This window comes from Labeo rohita, chromosome 5, assembly GCF_022985175.1.
Source record: "Labeo rohita strain BAU-BD-2019 chromosome 5, IGBB_LRoh.1.0, whole genome shotgun sequence".
NCBI lineage: Eukaryota > Metazoa > Chordata > Actinopteri > Cypriniformes > Cyprinidae > Labeo > Labeo rohita.
The window spans coordinates 46,479,492-46,499,440 of NC_066873.1; the positions used below are offsets into that span (position 1 = coordinate 46,479,492).

At 37.1% G+C, this 19,949-nt stretch overlaps 1 protein-coding gene across 4 annotated transcripts in view; it reads right to left on the reverse strand.

The window, feature by feature from the left end:
• dcc (DCC netrin 1 receptor) overlaps nt 1–19,949 on the reverse strand; it is a 224,882-nt gene that overhangs the window by 50,466 nt on the left and 154,467 nt on the right. For all 4 annotated transcript variants that reach the window (XM_051110607.1, XM_051110606.1, XM_051110605.1 and 1 more), the window contains exons 12-16: nt 16,512–16,561; nt 8,525–8,666; nt 7,830–7,940; nt 4,024–4,218; nt 771–866 (exon numbers count right to left, since the gene is read on the reverse strand). In XM_051110607.1, the coding sequence (XP_050966564.1) occupies nt 771–866; nt 4,024–4,218; nt 7,830–7,940; nt 8,525–8,666; nt 16,512–16,561 (594 nt within the window). The remainder of the gene's footprint in view (nt 1–770; nt 867–4,023; nt 4,219–7,829; nt 7,941–8,524; nt 8,667–16,511; nt 16,562–19,949) is intronic.

Genomic DNA, 19,949 nt, shown 5'->3' on the forward strand with positions numbered 1-19,949 from the left:
TTGAAGTGGATCAAAACATTTCATGAAAGTTGTCCTAAAACCAAATGCATCTACATCTATATATCTATCTATATATCTATATATCTATATATATATATGTTTCAGATTTTTTTTTTATGATTGTAGTTTTACTTTCAGTTAATGTTAATAACCCTGATTCTTGTAGACAAGATAATCCCAAAATGCACTGCAAAAAAATAGCCATAATGGTGGTCAAAGTCGACAGAAATGTTTGATTTAGTTTGGTTTCTATTAAGACTGTTGTTGTAGATGCTTTCAGACCAGAAACACAACATTTCTCTACAAATGAAACTCAAGAGACGCTGATGAAAGACGCTGTGTTTGTCCACATCAACAAACAGAGACGGTCTCTGCTGTCGATGAAAAATGAAGCAGCATCTCACAACTGCAAAGTTTGTAACTCTGTAAAAAGTTTGACATGATTCAGTGCATTTGATTCATTTCTGTGAGTCACTTCAAACTGTTCAGTTCCATTCATCTATTTAAAACTCAAACTCATGATTCAATGATTCATTTGCATCATCAGCCACACCGATTCAGGGATTCAGTTTCTTCTCATTTCTCTTTTGTAATCTTCTGTGTTCACTAACGGTTTCACAGCAAATACTGAACATAAATATGAAGCTGCACATCAAATACCATCCAAGCGTTAAAGAATATCTCCTGAGATCTTTCTCCAATTACGACTGAAGTTTTGTGATTGGACATAAATTGTATTGTAATCAGACGTGAGATCTCCAGTGACCCACCTGACATGGATCTGGTGACAGCGCTCTCGTACAGAGGAACTCCTTCGCCCGCGTTATTGAAGGCCTTCAGAGAGATGACGTAATGAGAGCTGGGCTCTGAAACACACAAACACAAAATCCTGAGTTTACTCTGTTCTGGAGAGCTGGAGATTATTAACATGCATCGTCTCCACTGAGCGATTCATCAGACGAGAGTCTCTGGGGTCATTACAGCTCTTAAAGCTACAGGACTCAACAGACTGATTCATTACATACAGAAGATTGTGGACATTCACATATTACGATTAGGGCTGTTGATTTAAAGGAGAAGTCCACTTCCAGATCAACAATGTACAGATTATGTACTCACCCACTTGTCATCCAAGATGTTCATGTCTTTCTTTCTTCGGTCGTAAAGAAATTGTGTTTTTTGAGGAAAACATTTCAGCATTTTTCTCCATATAATGGACTGATATGGTGCCCCGATTTTGAACTTCCAAAATGTAGTTTAAATGCAGCTTCAAACGATCACAAATGTGGTTGTAAACGATCCCAGCTGAGGAAGAAGGGTCTTATCTAGCGAAACGATCAGTTATTTTTATTAAAATAATACAATTTATATACTTTTTAATGTCAAACGCTCGTCTTGTCTTCACTCTGTCTGGACTGTTTTTGTTCTGGTTCATGTCAGTGTGTGTGGAAAAACTCCCATCTCATGTTCTCCCTCAACTTCAAAATCGTCCTGTATCACTGTTTTCCCTTTTTTGTTAAGGGTGTTTGATCTTCTTTGTAAACACTGTGTCTGTTCTTCTGCAGTGATGTAGGATGATTCTGAAATGATTTTTGAAGTTGAGGGAGAAAATACGATTGGAGTTTTTCGACATACACTAACTGTCTTGAGCCAGAACACACAGAGTTCAGGGAGAGAAAGACAAGACGAGCGTTTGAGATTAAAAAGTATATAAACTGTATTATTTTTATGAAAATAACTGATCGTTTCGCTAGTTAAGACCCTTCTTCCTCGGCCGGGATCGTTTACAACCACACTTGGGATTGTTTGAATCTGCATTTAAACTGCATTTTGGAAGTTCAAAATCACCATATCAGTCCATTATATGGAGAAAAATCCTGAAATGTTTCCCTTAAAAAACAATTTGTTTATGACTGAAGACAGAAAGACATGAACATCTTGGATGACAAGGGGGTGACTACATTATTTGTAAACTGTTGTTCTGGAAGTGGACTTCTCCTTTATCTTGTTCTTTTGGTGCAATGAATTCTGGAAAAAACAATGTTAAAATGATTAATGCATTTAACGCAGCTGTCCCATCCATCTTCAGTTGAAGCAGTATCGGATGATTATGATGCAGGACGACTGACTGTGTGATGGAGTCTATTAGAATGCAGTTATATGAGCCTAAAATTCAAGATATGAGCACAAAAGAATCACCCTCTTATATTTGTCATGATTCAGTTTAGCAATATCACACCAGCAAGAGTGCTGTTTCTCACCAGTATCATTGCAAATGTGATATTGATTTATGCAGCTGTTAACAATGAACAAAAAGTTACTGTTATTACAATTTAGACGCAGTATTGTTTGTTTTTGATCAGTTTAACAAACAAAAAAAGTTTCAATTAAAGCCAAAGCAGAACTGTTGAGCGTCTCCGCTTATGAAAATTAACCATGGTTTTATTATAGTAAAAAAGTGTAGTAACCATGTTTTTTGGTGCACTGATTATCATTCGTAACTGTAGCTTTACCATGGTTAAACGATGGTTAGTGTAGCAAGACCATGGTTAATTTGTGGTTAGCATGGTTTAACTGTAGTAGCTTCTTACTTCTTCTTTATGCAATGCTGAATCAAAATATGTTTTGCTAAAGCTATGTTGAAATGTCTATTCAATGCTTTTCTTATTTTACACAAAAACACAATTTTTTTTTGGGGGGTGATTGATGTGTGATTAATTTGCCACTAATCAGATTAATTAGTCAGCACATCATGTCATTAATTAAATTAAAAAATGTATTTGCTTGACAGCCCTAATTAAAATTTTAATATGATTAATGAATTTTGCAACACTGTTACTGAACTGAATTGAGCTGAATAATGATGCTAGAACCTAAATTTGTTCTATAATAGTTGAATATTGCAACATAACACTGTTATTTTCCTGTTTATCTCTGTGAAGCCTGCTTTGAAGCTTAAAGCTTGACTCGACAATGCTCATTGACACAAATATAATTCAGTGATTCAGGGAAAAAATAAATTCAGTAGAAGTGCAGAAAAAATAGCAGCAAACAAAGCAAAAATCAAATGAGGAAATTCAAATGAAGTTATTATTGATGATGATAATAGCCGCGGCGGCATCTGTACACGAGAGCCGCTCGTCTGTTTCCAGCAGCGCCGCCGCAGGACGGGACTGTTTTAATTCAGATGCTGTAATTGATCGAGGCTTTGAAAGATTCATTTATGACTGTGTTTGTGTCCGTATGAAACCCCGAACAAAGAAACAGAAGATGCTCTTTTCCTCTTTCCATTCGATTCCCTTTTCCTTCTGGGCACCTGCTCTCGGTTCAATATCGCTGCCATGGTAACCTGTGGATTCCACGTGAAATATTGATAAGGACGTGGCCTTATTTTTTCGTCCAGAACGGAGGTAAGAGGAGGCCAGATGAGCGTTCGGAGAACAAAAGACGAGCGCAGGTGGAATTTCACCACGAGCGTCTCTCGGCAAACGGCTGACGAAACGAGCGAGCTTTAATGAAGCTATCGAGGGAGTCGTAAACGCCTCTTGACGTCAGTTTTTCTGGGTAATCACAGAAAAATAGAATAAATAAAACATCAGTGTGCTTTAACACAAGGGAGCGTGTTTGATCTCAAACAAACTCTCATTACGTATTCATGAGCGCCAAACTAACCGCGCCTCCTCGTGAATATTAAAATCTGAGATTTGTCATTGTGTCACACGTGATGAGAAAAATTCAGTTTACACCTCACTTCAAATGTTTCCAAATGAGATGCTTTTAAACAAAACATTAAACTAATTTCATTCTTCATAATGAAGAAATGAACAGGAAGACATTTCACTAAATCAATTCGCACCACTTTTCGTAACAAGCACTTAAGAGCTTGCAAATAATAATATGTTGATGAGAGCTGCTCATCATGTGATCAGTGATCTATAATTAACGATCTGAATGAAAGCAGCGTCTCAAGCGACAGCAGAGTCTCTCTGGTGGAACGAATGCAAATGAACCGCTGTTTCTCACCCAAGTTCTCGATGGAGTAGTAGCGCTGCTTGCTGTCCACTCTCACGGTCTCTGCGTACGGGCTGCCCACTCCGTAGCCGATGATGTAGCCGCGCACCAGGATGTTGGGGTTGAGGGGCGGCGTCCAGCTCATGATGATGCTGTTGGGCAGCGGACGCACGTGCAGAGAGCTCGGCTGGTTAGGAACTTGAGTTTCTGGAGAAGAGAAAATCAAAGCGAGGTCATTGCTCAGCTGGGTTCAACAAGTTCTTTGACTCGCTGCTGCTGCAGTGACGCCTGAGCCATCGTCTCCATTCACAACTCAACCCCGAATGACTTTACAGAATAAATGTCATGAAGTGAAACAAAAATGTGAACATTTACATAGAATCATTTTTAACTAGAAAAGAAAATCTTTGAATGCTGACTTCAGACAGACAGAACGAATGAATGAATGAACAAATGATAGACGGTGAACGATAGAGTGATAGATAAAACAAAAGAACAAACAAACAAACAGCTGAACAAATGTTGATCAGACAATAAGACAGAAGACAGAAAAACACATACCGAACAAACAAATAAACGAACAAATGAAAGAACAAACTGACGTCCGACAGAACAGATGAATGAATGAACGAACGATAGATAGATAGAATAAACAAACAAACAGACAGAACAAATGAATGAACAAACAAACAAACAAACAAACAAACGACAGATAGATGGATGATAGACAGACAGATGAAAAAACAAATGACACAACAAATGAAAGAACGAACGAATGAACAAATGATAGATAGAATAAACAAACAAAAAAGAACAGTCAGAACACATGAACGAACGAATGAACTAACTAACTAACGATAGATAGACAGATAGATAGATAGGTAGATAGATAGATAGGTAGAATAAACAAACAAACAAACAACGGACAGAACAAAACAACGAACTAACAATAGATAGATAGAAAGATAGATATAATAAACAAACAACAGCCAGAACACATGAACGAACGAACCAACGAATGCACTAACGATAGATGGATAGATAGATAGATAAATAATCAAACAAATGACAGAACAAATGAATGAATGAATAAATGAATGAACAAACGAACGATAGATAGAATAAAGAAACAAACAGACAGAACAAATGAATGAACTGAGGACAGATAGATAGATAGATATATAGATGACAGATTGATTGATAGATTGATTGACAGACGAAAAAACAAATGACAGAACAAATGAATGAACGAACGAATGAACAAACGATAGAATAAACAAACAAAAAAAACAGTCAGAACACATGAACGAATGAACCAACGAACAAACAAACAACAGATAAACAGATAGAAAGATAGATATATAATCAAATGACAGAACAAATGAATGAATGAACGAATGAACAAATGATAGAAAGAATAAAGAAACAAACAACAGACAGAGCAAATGAATGAACTAACTAACTAATGAGATAGATAGATAGATAAACAACAGACAGAACAAATGAACAAACAAATTAATGATAGACAGAATGAACAAACAAACAAACAACAAACAGAACATATGAACGAACACATGTCAGATAGATAGACTGATTGATTGATGGATGGATGGGTCGATATATTCAAGTGTCTGTGAGTTGAGATCTCAGTGATTCTTGAGTTGTGAACTCTTCATTCGCTCTAATCACTCTCTGTCCTCTGACTGCACATGTTTCTCTTCCTCCACATGTCTTATATTTGCGCTTCTATTTCTATTCTGGTGTTTTTTGCTTTGAAAATCATTTTGTTTACTCTCTCTCCCCAACTAAGAGCACGAAGCCTCGACTCTTTCAGCGTTTATGAAGCCTGAAGCAGCGCCGGTGTTCTTCCACATCAAGGCTCGCTCTCGTAATCGTCTCTCCCTCAGGCACAGAGCGTCTCTGATTAATGACTCTCTCAAAGCTGCAAACTAGAGTGAAGTTCAAGCAGGTACTGATCAAACCTCACGCCACGCGTTTGATCTGCGCACAGAAACGCGCCTCGTTCAAAGGTGACATTCTCACGCCCAACGACGTCTTCAAAGCGTTCCATTAGAACAGACGACGCGGGCGCTCTGCGTCGAGTTGAAAGATAATGTAAATGTCAACTACATCTTCATCTATTCTATGCTGAATGATGTGTGCTTTTAACTTTCATTGCGCTGGCAGACACACTAAACTCAGACATACTGAAGCCAGACGCACTGATTCTCTGATTCTCTGCTTAAACCGTTTGCTCTTATCGGCCGACGCGTCTGACTTACCGTGTCCTTGTGTAGCCTGCGTCACAGTAAGCACACTACCCACTGAATCAAACACTTCCAGGCTGGTTACATGGAGCCCTGGAACGTTTGCTTTCTAGACATTTCCCGTTTCAGGCTATTGAATAATCACTAGTGTTTAGTGAACACTGTCCTTTTTAGTAGTGATGGGAGAAACAAAGCTTTTCAAAACTTTGAATCAACTGAACAAAATGATTCACTGTTTAGAAGCATTCGAAATCCCCCACAACACTGGTCAGATAGATAGATAGATAGATAGATGGATGGATAAATGGATGGATGGATGGATGGATGGATGGACGGATGAATTGGTGGACAGATGAATAGGTGGATGGATGGATGGATGGGTGAATGGATGATAGATGGAAGGATGGATGTAATGATGGATGGATGGACAGATAGATGGATAGATAGATAAAGTAGATGGATAAATGGATGGATGGATGGATAGATGGAAGGATGGGTAGACAGATGAAAGGATGGAAAAGTAGATGGATGGATGGATGGACAAATGAACAGGTGGATGGATAGATGGATGAATGGATGGATGATAGACGATGGAAAGATTGATGGATAGATGAATAGGTGGACAGATAGATGGATGGTTGGATGGACTGATGAATCGATGGACAGATGAATAGGTGGATGGATGGATGGATGGATGGATGGATGGATGGATGGGCAGACAGATGAAAGTATGGATAAGTAAATGGATGGATAAATGGATGGATGGACGGATGAACAGGTGGATAGATGGATGGATAATAGACGGATGGAAGGATTGATGGATAGATAGATGAATAGGTGAACAGATAGATCGATGGATGGACGGATGAACAGACGGATGGAAGGATTGATGGATAGATAGACAGATGAATAGGTGGACAGATGAATGGATGGATGGATGGTTGGAAGGATGGATGGGTAGACAGATGAAAGGATGGATAAGTAGATGGATGATAAATGGATGGACGGATGAACAGATGGATGGAAGGATTGATGGATAGATAGACAGACAGATGAATAGGTGGTGGATGATGGATGGATGGATGGATGGATGATAGATGGATGGAAGGACTGATGGATAGATAGACATGAACAGGTGGATGGATTATAAATAGATGGATAGACTGACGGACAGATGAATAGGTGGATGGATGGAAGGACAGATAGATGTAAGACAGATGTAAGACAGATAGATGGATGATAGATAGATAGACAGATGGATGGATGGATGGATGATAGATACTGGGTTGTGTATTCACACGCATCAGCGCCTCCTAGTGGCAAACCACTGAAAAAATTCGAAATAGTTCTGATGTAACAAAGCATTTACTGACACGCTCCGAGTCACTGGTTTGAAACAAATGATTCACGAAGCTTCATGAAGCTAAAGTCCATCATTAGTGCTAAACTCCGTAAATACCATCAAAACAGACCGGCCTAACCACCTCAGACTGGTTTAAGCTGCCCTAAACAGGGAGTTGTGCTGCATTGTGCGTCTGCAGTCATAGTCACCGTCCAGGTCGTTCTCCGGCGTCTCGGCCGTGTGCCATTCGCTGCTGGGCCCCGTGCCATTGACCGTCATGGCTGCCACCTGGAAGCTGTACTGGCTGCCTTTCTCCAATCCTGTCAGACAATAAACAAAGAGCCAGAGTCAGAGGAGAAGAAAATAACACGCGTGAGAGTGTGTGCGTGTGTGTGCGATTATTATTTGCGATTCTAATTAGTAAACAGCAATCAGTCAAGGCGGCGAGGTAAACAAGGTCTCCAAACCTCATCTAAACAGATCAGGATGCATTTCCATCATGTGTAAAGATAAAAAAACGCAATTATGATAGCAGGGCGCTGTCATCCCTGAATACCCCGGGTGTAGGGAATTAGCATAACACACTCCAACGGCACTGTGAAATGAATCCCTTCGGAAATAGCAACTTAGAGAGATATCCATCAAGGGAATAATGGAAATGAATATGATTTTCCAATAAATTCAGAAATCCTATTCAAACAAACACACATCTACGCTTCCGTAGCCCCGGAGGACGACAAATCCGGCGTGATGCGTCGACTTCTTTAACATGCATAGAATGTGGCGTTAAAGAAACAAAGCGTACAGCGGAGGAGCGCAACACGGGAGAAACGCGTGAATCGGGCAGGAGTTCTTCTGTTCTTCCGTTCGGATGCGTGTGATGGAAAACATCGAGCGCACTCACCGGTGAACAGGTACCACAGGTTGTTGGGTTCGATGGCTTCCTGTTCCCCCCGTCGGCCCGTTTTGCGATGGCGGATCTTGTATCCGGTGATGAATCCGTTCTGTGTGTTTGCAGGCGGCGGCTGCCAGCTCACCTTAATGCTCTGAGACACGAACACACAGATCATCCAAACATCAGTTTATCAGCTACAGCATGTGCAGTAACTGCTCAGTTCAATGCAAAACTACAAACAAACACACAATATGAACAATCACACACACTACTCTTCAAACATTCGGGTTGGTAATTTTTAATATTTGAAGTTTCTGCTCACCAAGGCCGTTTTAAAAATTATGAAATATTATTAGAATTTCATATAACTGTTTTCTGTGCCAATATATTGTAAAATGTAATTTATTTATGTGATCAAAGCTGAATTTTCAGCACCATTACTCCAGTCTTCAGTGTCACATGATCCTTCAGAAATCATTCTAATATGCTGATTTACTGCTCAACAAACATTTTTGATTATTAGCAATGATGAAAGCAGTTGTGCTGCTCAATATTCTGTGGAAATGTCATACATTACCGATCAATAAAAGAGAAAGCAAGGATGCAATAAATTGATCAAAAATGACAATGAAGACATTTATAATGTTCAAATAAATGTATCAAATAAATAAATACATATAATTTTTATATTTTCAGTTTTTATATTTTTTATACTTTTCACATTAAGCTTGAGTTACTGTAGTACATCAAGCTAAACTAAAAAAAACTAACTTAAACATACAGATAACTAACCTGACCCTAAACCTTTTTATTTTATTTTACTTCATTGTGCTGAATTAATTTCAAGTAATACAAATATTTTTAATGGTTTTATAGTTTTTATAATTTTAGTTAGCTATAATAACCCTTTTAGGATCCTTTGATGAACAGAAATACATCAAGTTAAACTAAAAAAAAAAAAAGAAATAGAAATGTTACCTTAAAAACTGGCTTAAACGTATAGATAACTAAACTGATCCCTAAAGCTTTTTACTTTATTTGATTATTTTTTAAGTTGAATTTATTTCAAATAATAAAAATATATTTAAGCTATAATAACCCTTTTCAGCATCCTTTGATAAACAGAAAGTTCAAAAGAACAGCATTAATTTGAAACAGAAATCTTGTATGTACATTACACGTTCACTGTCCATTTAATTAATTTAATGCATTTTTGATGAATAAAAATATGAATTAAAAAAAAAAAAAAAAAGGCATGTTAATTGCTGCTGCTTCCACTCATTTTTATTACCGTTCAGACCTTTCCAGCCATCTGTATTCTGCATGGATGCTTATTAATTATGCAGGAAAGGCATTTAATTGTTCAGTAAAGCAGAGGAAGAAATGCATCGATTTGACAGGGTCTTTAGTACGAGCACAACTTACTGATGAGAAACATCAGCGGGTCAACGCAACCTTTACTAGTACTAGTACTGCTCTCTCTCTCTCTCTCTCTCTCTCTCTCTCTCTCCTCATGCAAAGCATCCAAATTCCCAAACACAGATTCATTAACCTTCACAAACGGCCCTGAAACAGATATAAACTGCACGGTGGCGCGTCTGCGCAGGAATGCCATCATATGCTCAGTGGCGTCGTGAGTCTGCGCTAGTGCCATCTGCCCGTTAACATGCAAATAAAGCAATTAAAATTCACACCGCACCGCTGCCAACGCGACACGTCCACCCCGCTTCAGCCGCGCTGGTCTCGTAACGCCGACCTCGGCCAATCGTGCGGCCAGCGGCACACCTCACGCCCCGCGGCATGTTCGGCACAAGCGCTAATGCCACTCTGCACTCATTAACATTCACTGGCTGCTGGGTTTGGAGAGAGTAATCTTAATTGATTACAGCTCGTGTGTGTGTGTGTGTGATTATGGCAGTAGTTCAGGATTGTCATTTTGGCCCCATCATGGTGTTAATTATCCAGTGTTGAACAGCGAGAATCAACTCAGAACAATGTGTTGCTGCGTGGACCTGTGTGTGTGTGTGTGTGTGTGTGTGTGTGTGTGTGTGTGTGTGGGTTGATGCAGTATTATACATCTGAAACGAATGTGTAAAAGACATATACTGCAGTTTGTTATCAGCATTGCTTTCTGATCAACTTTAGTCTTGATGGAGCAACAGTCTGAAGAGAATCTCACTTAGCGAGGGAAATAAAAAATATAAATGTTACATGAAACACTTCCTTAACCAAAAATAAGAAACGGTGCCTTGGCAACTACCTGAATAATAACAAAGAAAAGTTCAAGAACTAAAATTAGAGCTGTAATTAAAGCTATATGGAACTATTGAAAAATATACATAAAATAAAACAGAAAAACGACAAAAGCACATCACAACACCATTAAAAGAAATTAAGCTGAAATAAAAGCGAGTACAAATATTAGATGAAAAACGTAAAAATGAGAACTGTTGCTTTGGCAGCTACCTGAAATAAAATAAGACAAAGTACTAAAATTATTTATTTTATTTAAGTTACTTTAAATTGAATTTATTTCAAGTAACAAAAATATATTTTTAATGGTTTTATGGTTTTAGTTAACTATAATAACCCTTTGATAAACAGAAAGTTCCAAAGAACAGCATTTATTTGAATCACATCATACAGATATTTACTGTCAATTTTAATCAATTTAATGCATTCTTGATAAATAAGAATATTAATTTCTTTCCAAGAAAAAAACAAAAGCATGTTAATTGATGGTGCTTCCACTCATTTTTATTACCGTTCAGACCTTTCCAGCCGTCTGTATTCTGCATATACATAAAAATGACAAAACTTTTTAAAGAAATTAAGCTGAAATAAAATAGAATACAAATATTAGATGAAAAACTAACTGAAATAAAATATAAAGTACTAAAAGTACTAAAATGACTAAAACTAAAATAAAATGTAATTAAAGCTATATAGAAATATTTAAAAAATAAATGAATACAAATGACAAAAGCACATTACAAAATTACTAAAACAAATAAAACATAAATGATAAATGATAGATGAACAACTAACAAAACAACTAACAAAAAATTTGAAATGTTGCAAAAATGAAAATGTAATTCAATTTGATTTAATTAAAGGTATAAAGAACCAAAAACTAATAAAAATGGCAAAAGCTCAAACCAAAATTACTTAAAAAAAAAAAAATGAACATCAGAAAATACAAGCTCATTTAAAACATTAACAAATACTCAAATAATATATAAACTATTCTGAAACAATGCTGCTGTATATTTGTGTTTCTGTCCCTCGTGACCTTCATGTTGAGGCTCAGTCGAGTGATCTACAGACTCACAGCAGATCGACTGTGTTTCAGTCCCTCCAGACTCATTTCATTCACATCAGATGAAATATGACGTCTATCCTGATCAGATGCAGACAGATGAAGAGCGTCTGTGACAGACACACACTGAATGATCTGCAGCAGGAGCTAATAAGAGCTCAGAACTTCAGAAAGCAGAGGAACACAGAGCTGCTTTATTAACAGTCGTTTCGCAGGATTCCTCATTAGTGCGACGGCAGCCGTCAGCCGTGAGACAGAGAGCAGAAACTGCTGTCCAAACACTCGCTGACCAGAAACTACAGCATCACCATCAGTGTGTTTAACACTACAGGAGACAGACATCATCAGCCGCGAGAACAAGCGCACCTCAGAGACAAAAATCAGAACACCGCCCCATCGCTGAGCGTCTGATATCGCACACGCTTACATTCATTCATGTAGAAGCGCACTTCTGTCGTGAAATTAAAAAAATTAAAATGTTATTGCGACTTTTTTCCCCTCAAAATATAAAGATATAAACCCAGAAATTTGACTTTTTTTTCTTGGAATGACTTTACATCTCTCATATCTCTTATGACAGTTTTTCCTCACAACTGTGCAGTTATATCACAAAATCTTATCATTTTATATATTGCAATTCTGATGCATTTTCTCAGAACTGTGAGTTTTTATAACAATTTTAAATTAATACCTCACAATTCTCACTTCATATCACAATTCTGATGTTTTTTTCTTAGAACTGTGAGTTTATATTGCAATTCAGATTTTATATATCACAACTCTGAATTAGAATAGCAAGTTTTTATTACAATTCTGACATTTTTTTTTTCAAGAATTTCAAGTTTATAATGCAATATCTTGCAATTCTGATGATTTTTTTTAAATTGAGTTTTTCTAACAATTTTAAATTTATATCTTGCTATTCTGATTTTTTTTTATAACTATGAGTTTATATTGCAATTCTGGCGATTTTTCTCAGAACTGTAAGTTTACATCGCAATATCTCGTAATTCTGGCAATTCTGTAAGCTTACGTTTATATCGCATTTCTGGCTTTACATATCACAATTTTATCATTTTTTAGAATATCATAATTCTAAACTTATACCTTGCAATTCTGATTTTATATTGCAATTCTGATGTTTTTCTTTAAATTGCGAGTTTATATCGCAATATCTTGATCAATATCTATCACAATTCTAACAGGTTTTCTTGGAACTGTAAATTTTGACAGTCAATTCTGACTTTCTATATCAACTCTGAATTAGAATTGCGAGTCGTCATTACAATTCTGAGTTTATACTTCACAATTCTGATGTTTATTTTTGTTTTTTTAGAATTGTGTTTTTAACAATATTATGCAATTCTGACTTTATATTGCAATTCTGGCAAATTCTTTTAGAACTGTAAGTTTAATTCGCACTTCTAGCTTTATATATATTGCAAGTTCATCATTTTTTAGAACATCACAATTCTGATTTTATATTTGCAATTCTTTTTTTTTTTTTTGAGTTTTTAATCAATTCTGAGTTCATATCTTGCAATTCTGATGTAGGTCTTAAAATTGCTAGTTTATAATGCAATATAATGCAATCTTGAATTCTGACTTTATATCACAATTCTGAGAGTTTTTCTTGGAACTTAAGTTTTGGTAAGTTTATATAGCAATTCTGACTTTATATATTGCAATTCTATCACACACACACACACACACACACATATATATATATATTTATAAACAGATATAAACAAAGTTTTTATATTTCACTGTAAGCATAAATGTTAAAAAGCAAAAGGTTGTTTAATAATAAATATCCTAAAATGAGCTCTTTCTATTGTCTTAGTCTTTCATCAGACTGTCATCCAGTTTCTCTGGTCTGTTTTGAAGCGCATAATTAATCTGCAGGGTAAACAGCTCAACTTTATATTCCACATCACTCTGATCCATCAAACCAAACGAGCCTCTCGACCGAATCCTAATGGAAAGAAAAGCAAGTTAACGACTCATAAAATCGATAAATATTTAGGATGCTGTCACCGTCGCCGGTGTCGACTCAGATAAAGCGTCCCGTCGCTCCCCGACCTGCCCTCTCGCCGGCCGTATTCATTTATAGAGGCCGTCCGTCTGATTCGGCCATTAATAACCACTAGCGGCGCAGCAAATGATGCACAAATAGACAGTTTAATTTTCCTGTGAAAAATGAAAATGTTTCCGTCTGAAAACGACCCCGCCGAACATGATGCATGGCTGTGGCTTTGCCGGCAAGAAAAGAGCAAGTTTTGTGAAATATAGTCGTGAATTTGCAGCGAACGTGTCGGTCTCACACTGCCATTACATTCATATTTAATTTTTAAGAAAATCAGAGAGAATCATTAGCATCAGAGTCGCACATCCCACGCAATACTCGGCAAAACGCCTGATGATTTTCAAAGACGGATTCCCAATCCTCACCATCCGAACACATTGTTGATGATTTAACGGGCGTGAGCTGAGCTGATGTGCGATAGAGACGGGCCGCTGCTCAATCTAATGTCACAATCATCATTCTGCAGAGCGTCAGACGGACACAATGCATTCTGGGCTCTTTTGTCGCTCTCTGGACGGGCAGAAGCGCCGCGGCACACAATGAAACCCAATTTCCTGTCATAAACAATCCGTTATCGGGCCGCTCAGACAAAGCAGCTCATTACAGTGAGACGACTGGAGGACACACACACACACACACACACACACACACACACACACACTCTCCAATAACAGGCTACACCAACACTGCACTGGAGTACACACTGTTAACCAGAACTAGTCGAGTCACCTCACCTTCTATAGCACTTTATACAATGCAGACTGTTTTACGCTGATAAAACTACAGCCATTAACAATCATCTTCATTAAATTAAATGAAGCGGAATAATATCAGATATAAATATTGTAATTGATGCTGTAAATGTTTTAAGTGTTTTATGTATTGTAATGTATGTCTTTCAGGAGATATCAGTTCTCCTGCCAGACTGTTATTGAAAATAAGAAATCTTAATTGACTTGTCTGGTTAAATAAAGGTTAAAAAAAAAAAAAATTAGATGAAAACACATATTAGAAATGTTGCATTGGCAACTGACTGGACACATTAAGTATACTGCATTTTTACTAATTTAATTTTACTAATTCAAAATGTTAAATAGAAATGAAGTTAGAAACGCAATAAAAAATAAAAAAAAACAAATAACCAAATTCATTTAAAATAAAAATTCAGAATATGAAAATCACAAATTTATTTAAAAAAAAAAACATTACTATTATTATATTATTATAATATAATATAATATAAAAAACATGAAAGTAAATTAAAATATTATAATATTATAATTATAATATTATGACGCCCACTATTGTTGTGTGACGTGCTGACAACCGCAAACCTCAAAATGAAATGTGGAGGCAATAAATAAATGCATAAATAAATAAATAAATATATAAATACATACTTAAATACATAAATATTTAAATAAATAAATCATTAAATGAACATTTAAATAAATAAATAAATATTTGTACATTTATTTATGCTTTCAATAATTAAATGATGCATTTAACAATTTATTTATATATTTCAACATTTATTTAATTATTTAATTTTGAGTAATTTGGCCCACCATAAAAAAAATATATGTTTAGGTAGAAGTGCTAAAATGCTAAAATGTAATTTAATTGAACTGAATTAAAAAAAAAATTTGAATTAGATTTATAGTTAAAAAAAACAACTAAAATGATAAAAATCATTCATCGTTCGTTAAAAATATTAATAAATACTTATAGTATTATATACTACGCATATAATAGTATATAAATAAAATATGTAATGATTTAATTATATAATATAATAAAAATAAATAACAATAATTGAACTGATAATAAAAACATTAAATACTGAGAAAAATAATTGATGTCACAGATAAATTCTTAGAAAACAACACAAAATGTCCTTAAATATTAAAAAGGCTTATCACTATAATAATATGATATAATATAATGTAATATAATTTGATATAATAATAATTAATGCAAAATACAGTGCATGCTCCTCATGATGATATGATCACGCATGTAATATCCTGTCATGTGTGTGTGCACTGAACCACACAGAAATGACATCTGTCCTATAATCAAATGAGTGCACGAGTGTTTCTGACCTTTCGTCTTCATTGTCGTGTTCTACACAGATCAGCTCGTTTTACAGGTTGATTGAGTGGATAAATGCATGATATGAGCCTGATGCACTCAGTTTCGTGAATCCAGTGAATTCAGTCCAATCCTTCACAGTTCAGACTGACCCAGATCTCTCACATCATCTACCGACCCTCATCAGATCTGCATGAGTGGCCGAATCGTCTCATGAGTGGAAATAATGTGTGTTTGACTGCTCCAGTGTTGGTTTATAAGAGCTTGACTGATACAAATACACACACTTGCTTATAATGTGAATGAATAATGAATGAACCCCTGCTGAACTCTCTTTATAACACATGAGTGTTCAACCCAGCCATACAGAGCTGAAATCAAGACTCAGGTTTCATGAAAACACTTCACACTCGTTTGAGTCCATGTCGAATGACATTCACCTCTTGTGTTTTGCAGCATAATTAATAGTGATTGAATGCTGTTGAATCAGAACTCACCCGCGAGTAGACGACCTCCAGTGAGATGTTCTGCGGTGGAGCGCTGGGCACTGCGGACACACAAACACACACCGCAATCATCGTGATGAACACTAATGTGCCCCACGGGTCACCTAATGGCCCTGGAGATAGTTAACCGGTTTAGTTAAGTTAGTGAATCTATCTCTATTCAGCAGGACACCAGCAGGCGGATGTTCTTCCATCAGAGGAATGAAATCAATCTGCAAATGAGGCTACAGATAAACAGGCTGTATCAGAGATGCTCTACAGGTCAGGAGGTTATCTGAGGATTCGCTGCATGTGTTTGGACTAATAGTTTGGAGACTTGATTAACCTAAACACTGTCTGTGACTGTGTGTGAATGCATATATATGTGTGTGCGCGAGCGTGTATGCATGCATGTGTGTGTGTGTGTTTGTGCATGCATATGTGTGTATGCATGCAACTGTGTAAGTACATATGCATGTATGTGTAAAGTGTGTGAATGCATATATGTGTGTAAATCCACATTCTTATAATTCAAATCCGTTAAAGGATTGTTAGGCTGCACTAATTAGGTCAACCGGAACCGGGAACACTTCCCATAACACCCGATGTACTCGGTGCATCGTCAGAAGAATGGCATCTACGCTAATATTAGTCTGTTTCTCTCTTATTCCGAGGTCACCTTAACCACCAGATCCAGCCCGTATCCAGATCAGATGGTCACTGCAGTCCCCCGGATCCAGTCAGGATCCAGTCCAGACGGTGGATCAGCACCTAGAGACGACCTCTACAGCCCTGAATGTCAGACCACATCAACTAGATGAGCCCCAGAGACGGATCCCCAGTGAAGACCTCGTCACCTAGACGGCTGTCGGCACAAGACCACGGGAACTTTGGCCAGAGGAGAACTGGCCCCCCGACTGAGCCTGGTTTCTCCCAAGGTTTTTTTCTCCATTTGTCACCGATGGAGTTTTGGTTCCTTGCCGCTGTCGCCTCTGGCTTGCTTAGTTGGGGACACTTTCTCTTAACACAATATTGCATTTTATTTTATTGTTTTTGATTAACTACCTTTACCTATAATGTGAGTGTTTAATGTTGCCTTTGGCATTGTTGATGTACTGTTTTCCTATTTAATACTGTACAGCCGCCTTGTCACAATTCTGTATTGTTAAAGGCGGTATATAAATAAAGGTGACTTGACTTGACTTGACATGTGTGTGTGTGTGTGTGTGTGTTTGTGCATGCATATGTCAAGTCAAGTCAAGTCACCATTATTTATATAGCGCTTTTAACAATACACAATTGTGACAAAGCGGCTGTACAGTGTTAAATAGGAAATATTGCATCAATAATGCAAAAGGGCAACAATAAACACTCAATTTTCAGGTAAAGGCAGTTCATCATTGGATTCAATGATGTCATCATCTAGCTCAGTTCAGTTCAAATAGTATACGATATCGTTTGAAGAAAAAGTGTCCCCAACTAAGCAAGCCAGAGGCAACAGCGGCAAGGAACCAAAACTCTATCGGTGACAGAATAGCCGTCTATACATATGCATGTATGTGTGAGTGTGTGAATGCATGTGTGTGTGTATTCATGTGTGCATGTACATATGCATGTATGTGTGAGTGTGTGCATGCATGTGTGTGTGTATGCATGCAACTGTGTACGTACATATGCATGTATGTGTGAAGTGTGTGAATGCATATATGTGTGTGTTTGTGCATGCATTTGCATGTACGTGTGAGTGTGTGAATGCATGTGTGTGTGCATGCATATGTGTGTGTATGCATCCAACTGTGTGTACGTACATATGCATGTATGTGTGAGTGTGTGCATGCGTGTGTGCGCGTACATATGCATGCATGTGTATGTTTGTGCATGCATACGCGTGTGCGCGTGCGTGTGCATGTAACTGTGTGCGTACATATGCATGTATGTGTGAATATGCATATGAGGGTGTGTGTGCATGCATAAGTATGCATATGTGTGTGTGCATTTATGTGTTTGTATGTGTACGTGTGTAAGTGTGTACGCATGCATGTGTGTATGCATGTTAGTTAGTGTGTGTGAGCACGCATATGAGTGTGTGTGTGTGTGTGTACATATGCGTGTATGCGTGCATATGTGTGTGCTTCTACGCATGTTAGTGCATGCATATGCGTGAGCGTTTGTGCATGTGTGTGTGTGTAGAATGCCATCACACAATTTCATTAGCGTGACACGAGGGCCTTTAATTAAGCAGTGAAATGGGGAAGGAGCAGCAGCGGCTCATTTGAATCATTCTGCCGCGTGTCTCTAATGGAAGCTGACACGCAATAAATTCCCGCAGCCTCTTAGAGCCGCGCTGAAGCTAATGCAAAGAGACACTGCGGCCAATGAGAGTGAGACACGCGCGGGTTAAGCTGCTCGCACACAGACATCTGGAGAAAATCACGCCAATATGAGACAAAGAATCAGAGGAGTGCATGATGGGAATGGATTGGAGCGAGTGGGAGAATGCAGCAGGTCTGAGCAGCATGTTAAGAAGCTCGCGCTCGTCTCGCTGTCTCTCTTAAAGAGCCACGTGCTGCACCTCCTCATTTTACATCAGCTATAAACCCAGAGCTCGACTGATGGGATTTTTAACGACCGGTGCTGATTTCAGCACTGCACGCTGTAACATTACAGGACAGAGAGAAATTCACAAAATGCATTTAAATATTAAATTGGGCTTATAAAATAAAATATTAAAGAAGATATATACATATATGTACAGTGATATAATATAATAAATAAAATGAAATAAAATACAATGTCCTGCATCCCGTATGAGCGGCGTCCCGTGACGCATCTGAATCTACAGGACGACATGGACAGGCTCCATTCAAACAATTCAAGCTGGGTGATGCTGATAAGAGCCGGCGATTGAATCTTTGAGAATTACTGCAAACATAATCCGGAGGTTAACACATAAATCAATAGCCTGATGTTAGATGGCTAATGAGAAGGGCTGCTGGGAAATATAACCCGCTTTAGCATTCAAACGCCGCTGCGGCATTGAGCTGCTGCTAAAACAGTTTGCCCTCGGGCTACAGAGAGGCAGCGAGGGACGAACGAACGGACGGCATACGGCTTTAACATCAGAAAACGTAAGCTGCATCAAATACAACTTCAGCAGATTCAGATGATGCAGAGACAGATGTTTTGATTTTATTTCATTCTTTTTAAATGTTATTTTATCATTTTTTAAATTTCATTTTATTATTTACAAGCATTTTATTTTATTATTTTACACTTTTTATTTCATTTTATTTTTTAAACGTGATTTTATTATTTTTAAAACTTTTTTTATTTTATTTTATGACTTTTAAGCATTTTATTTTATTATTTTACATTTTTTTTTATTTTACTTTATTTTATTCTTTTTAAACATGCTATTTTGTTTTTTTTTTAATATTTTATTATTTTAAG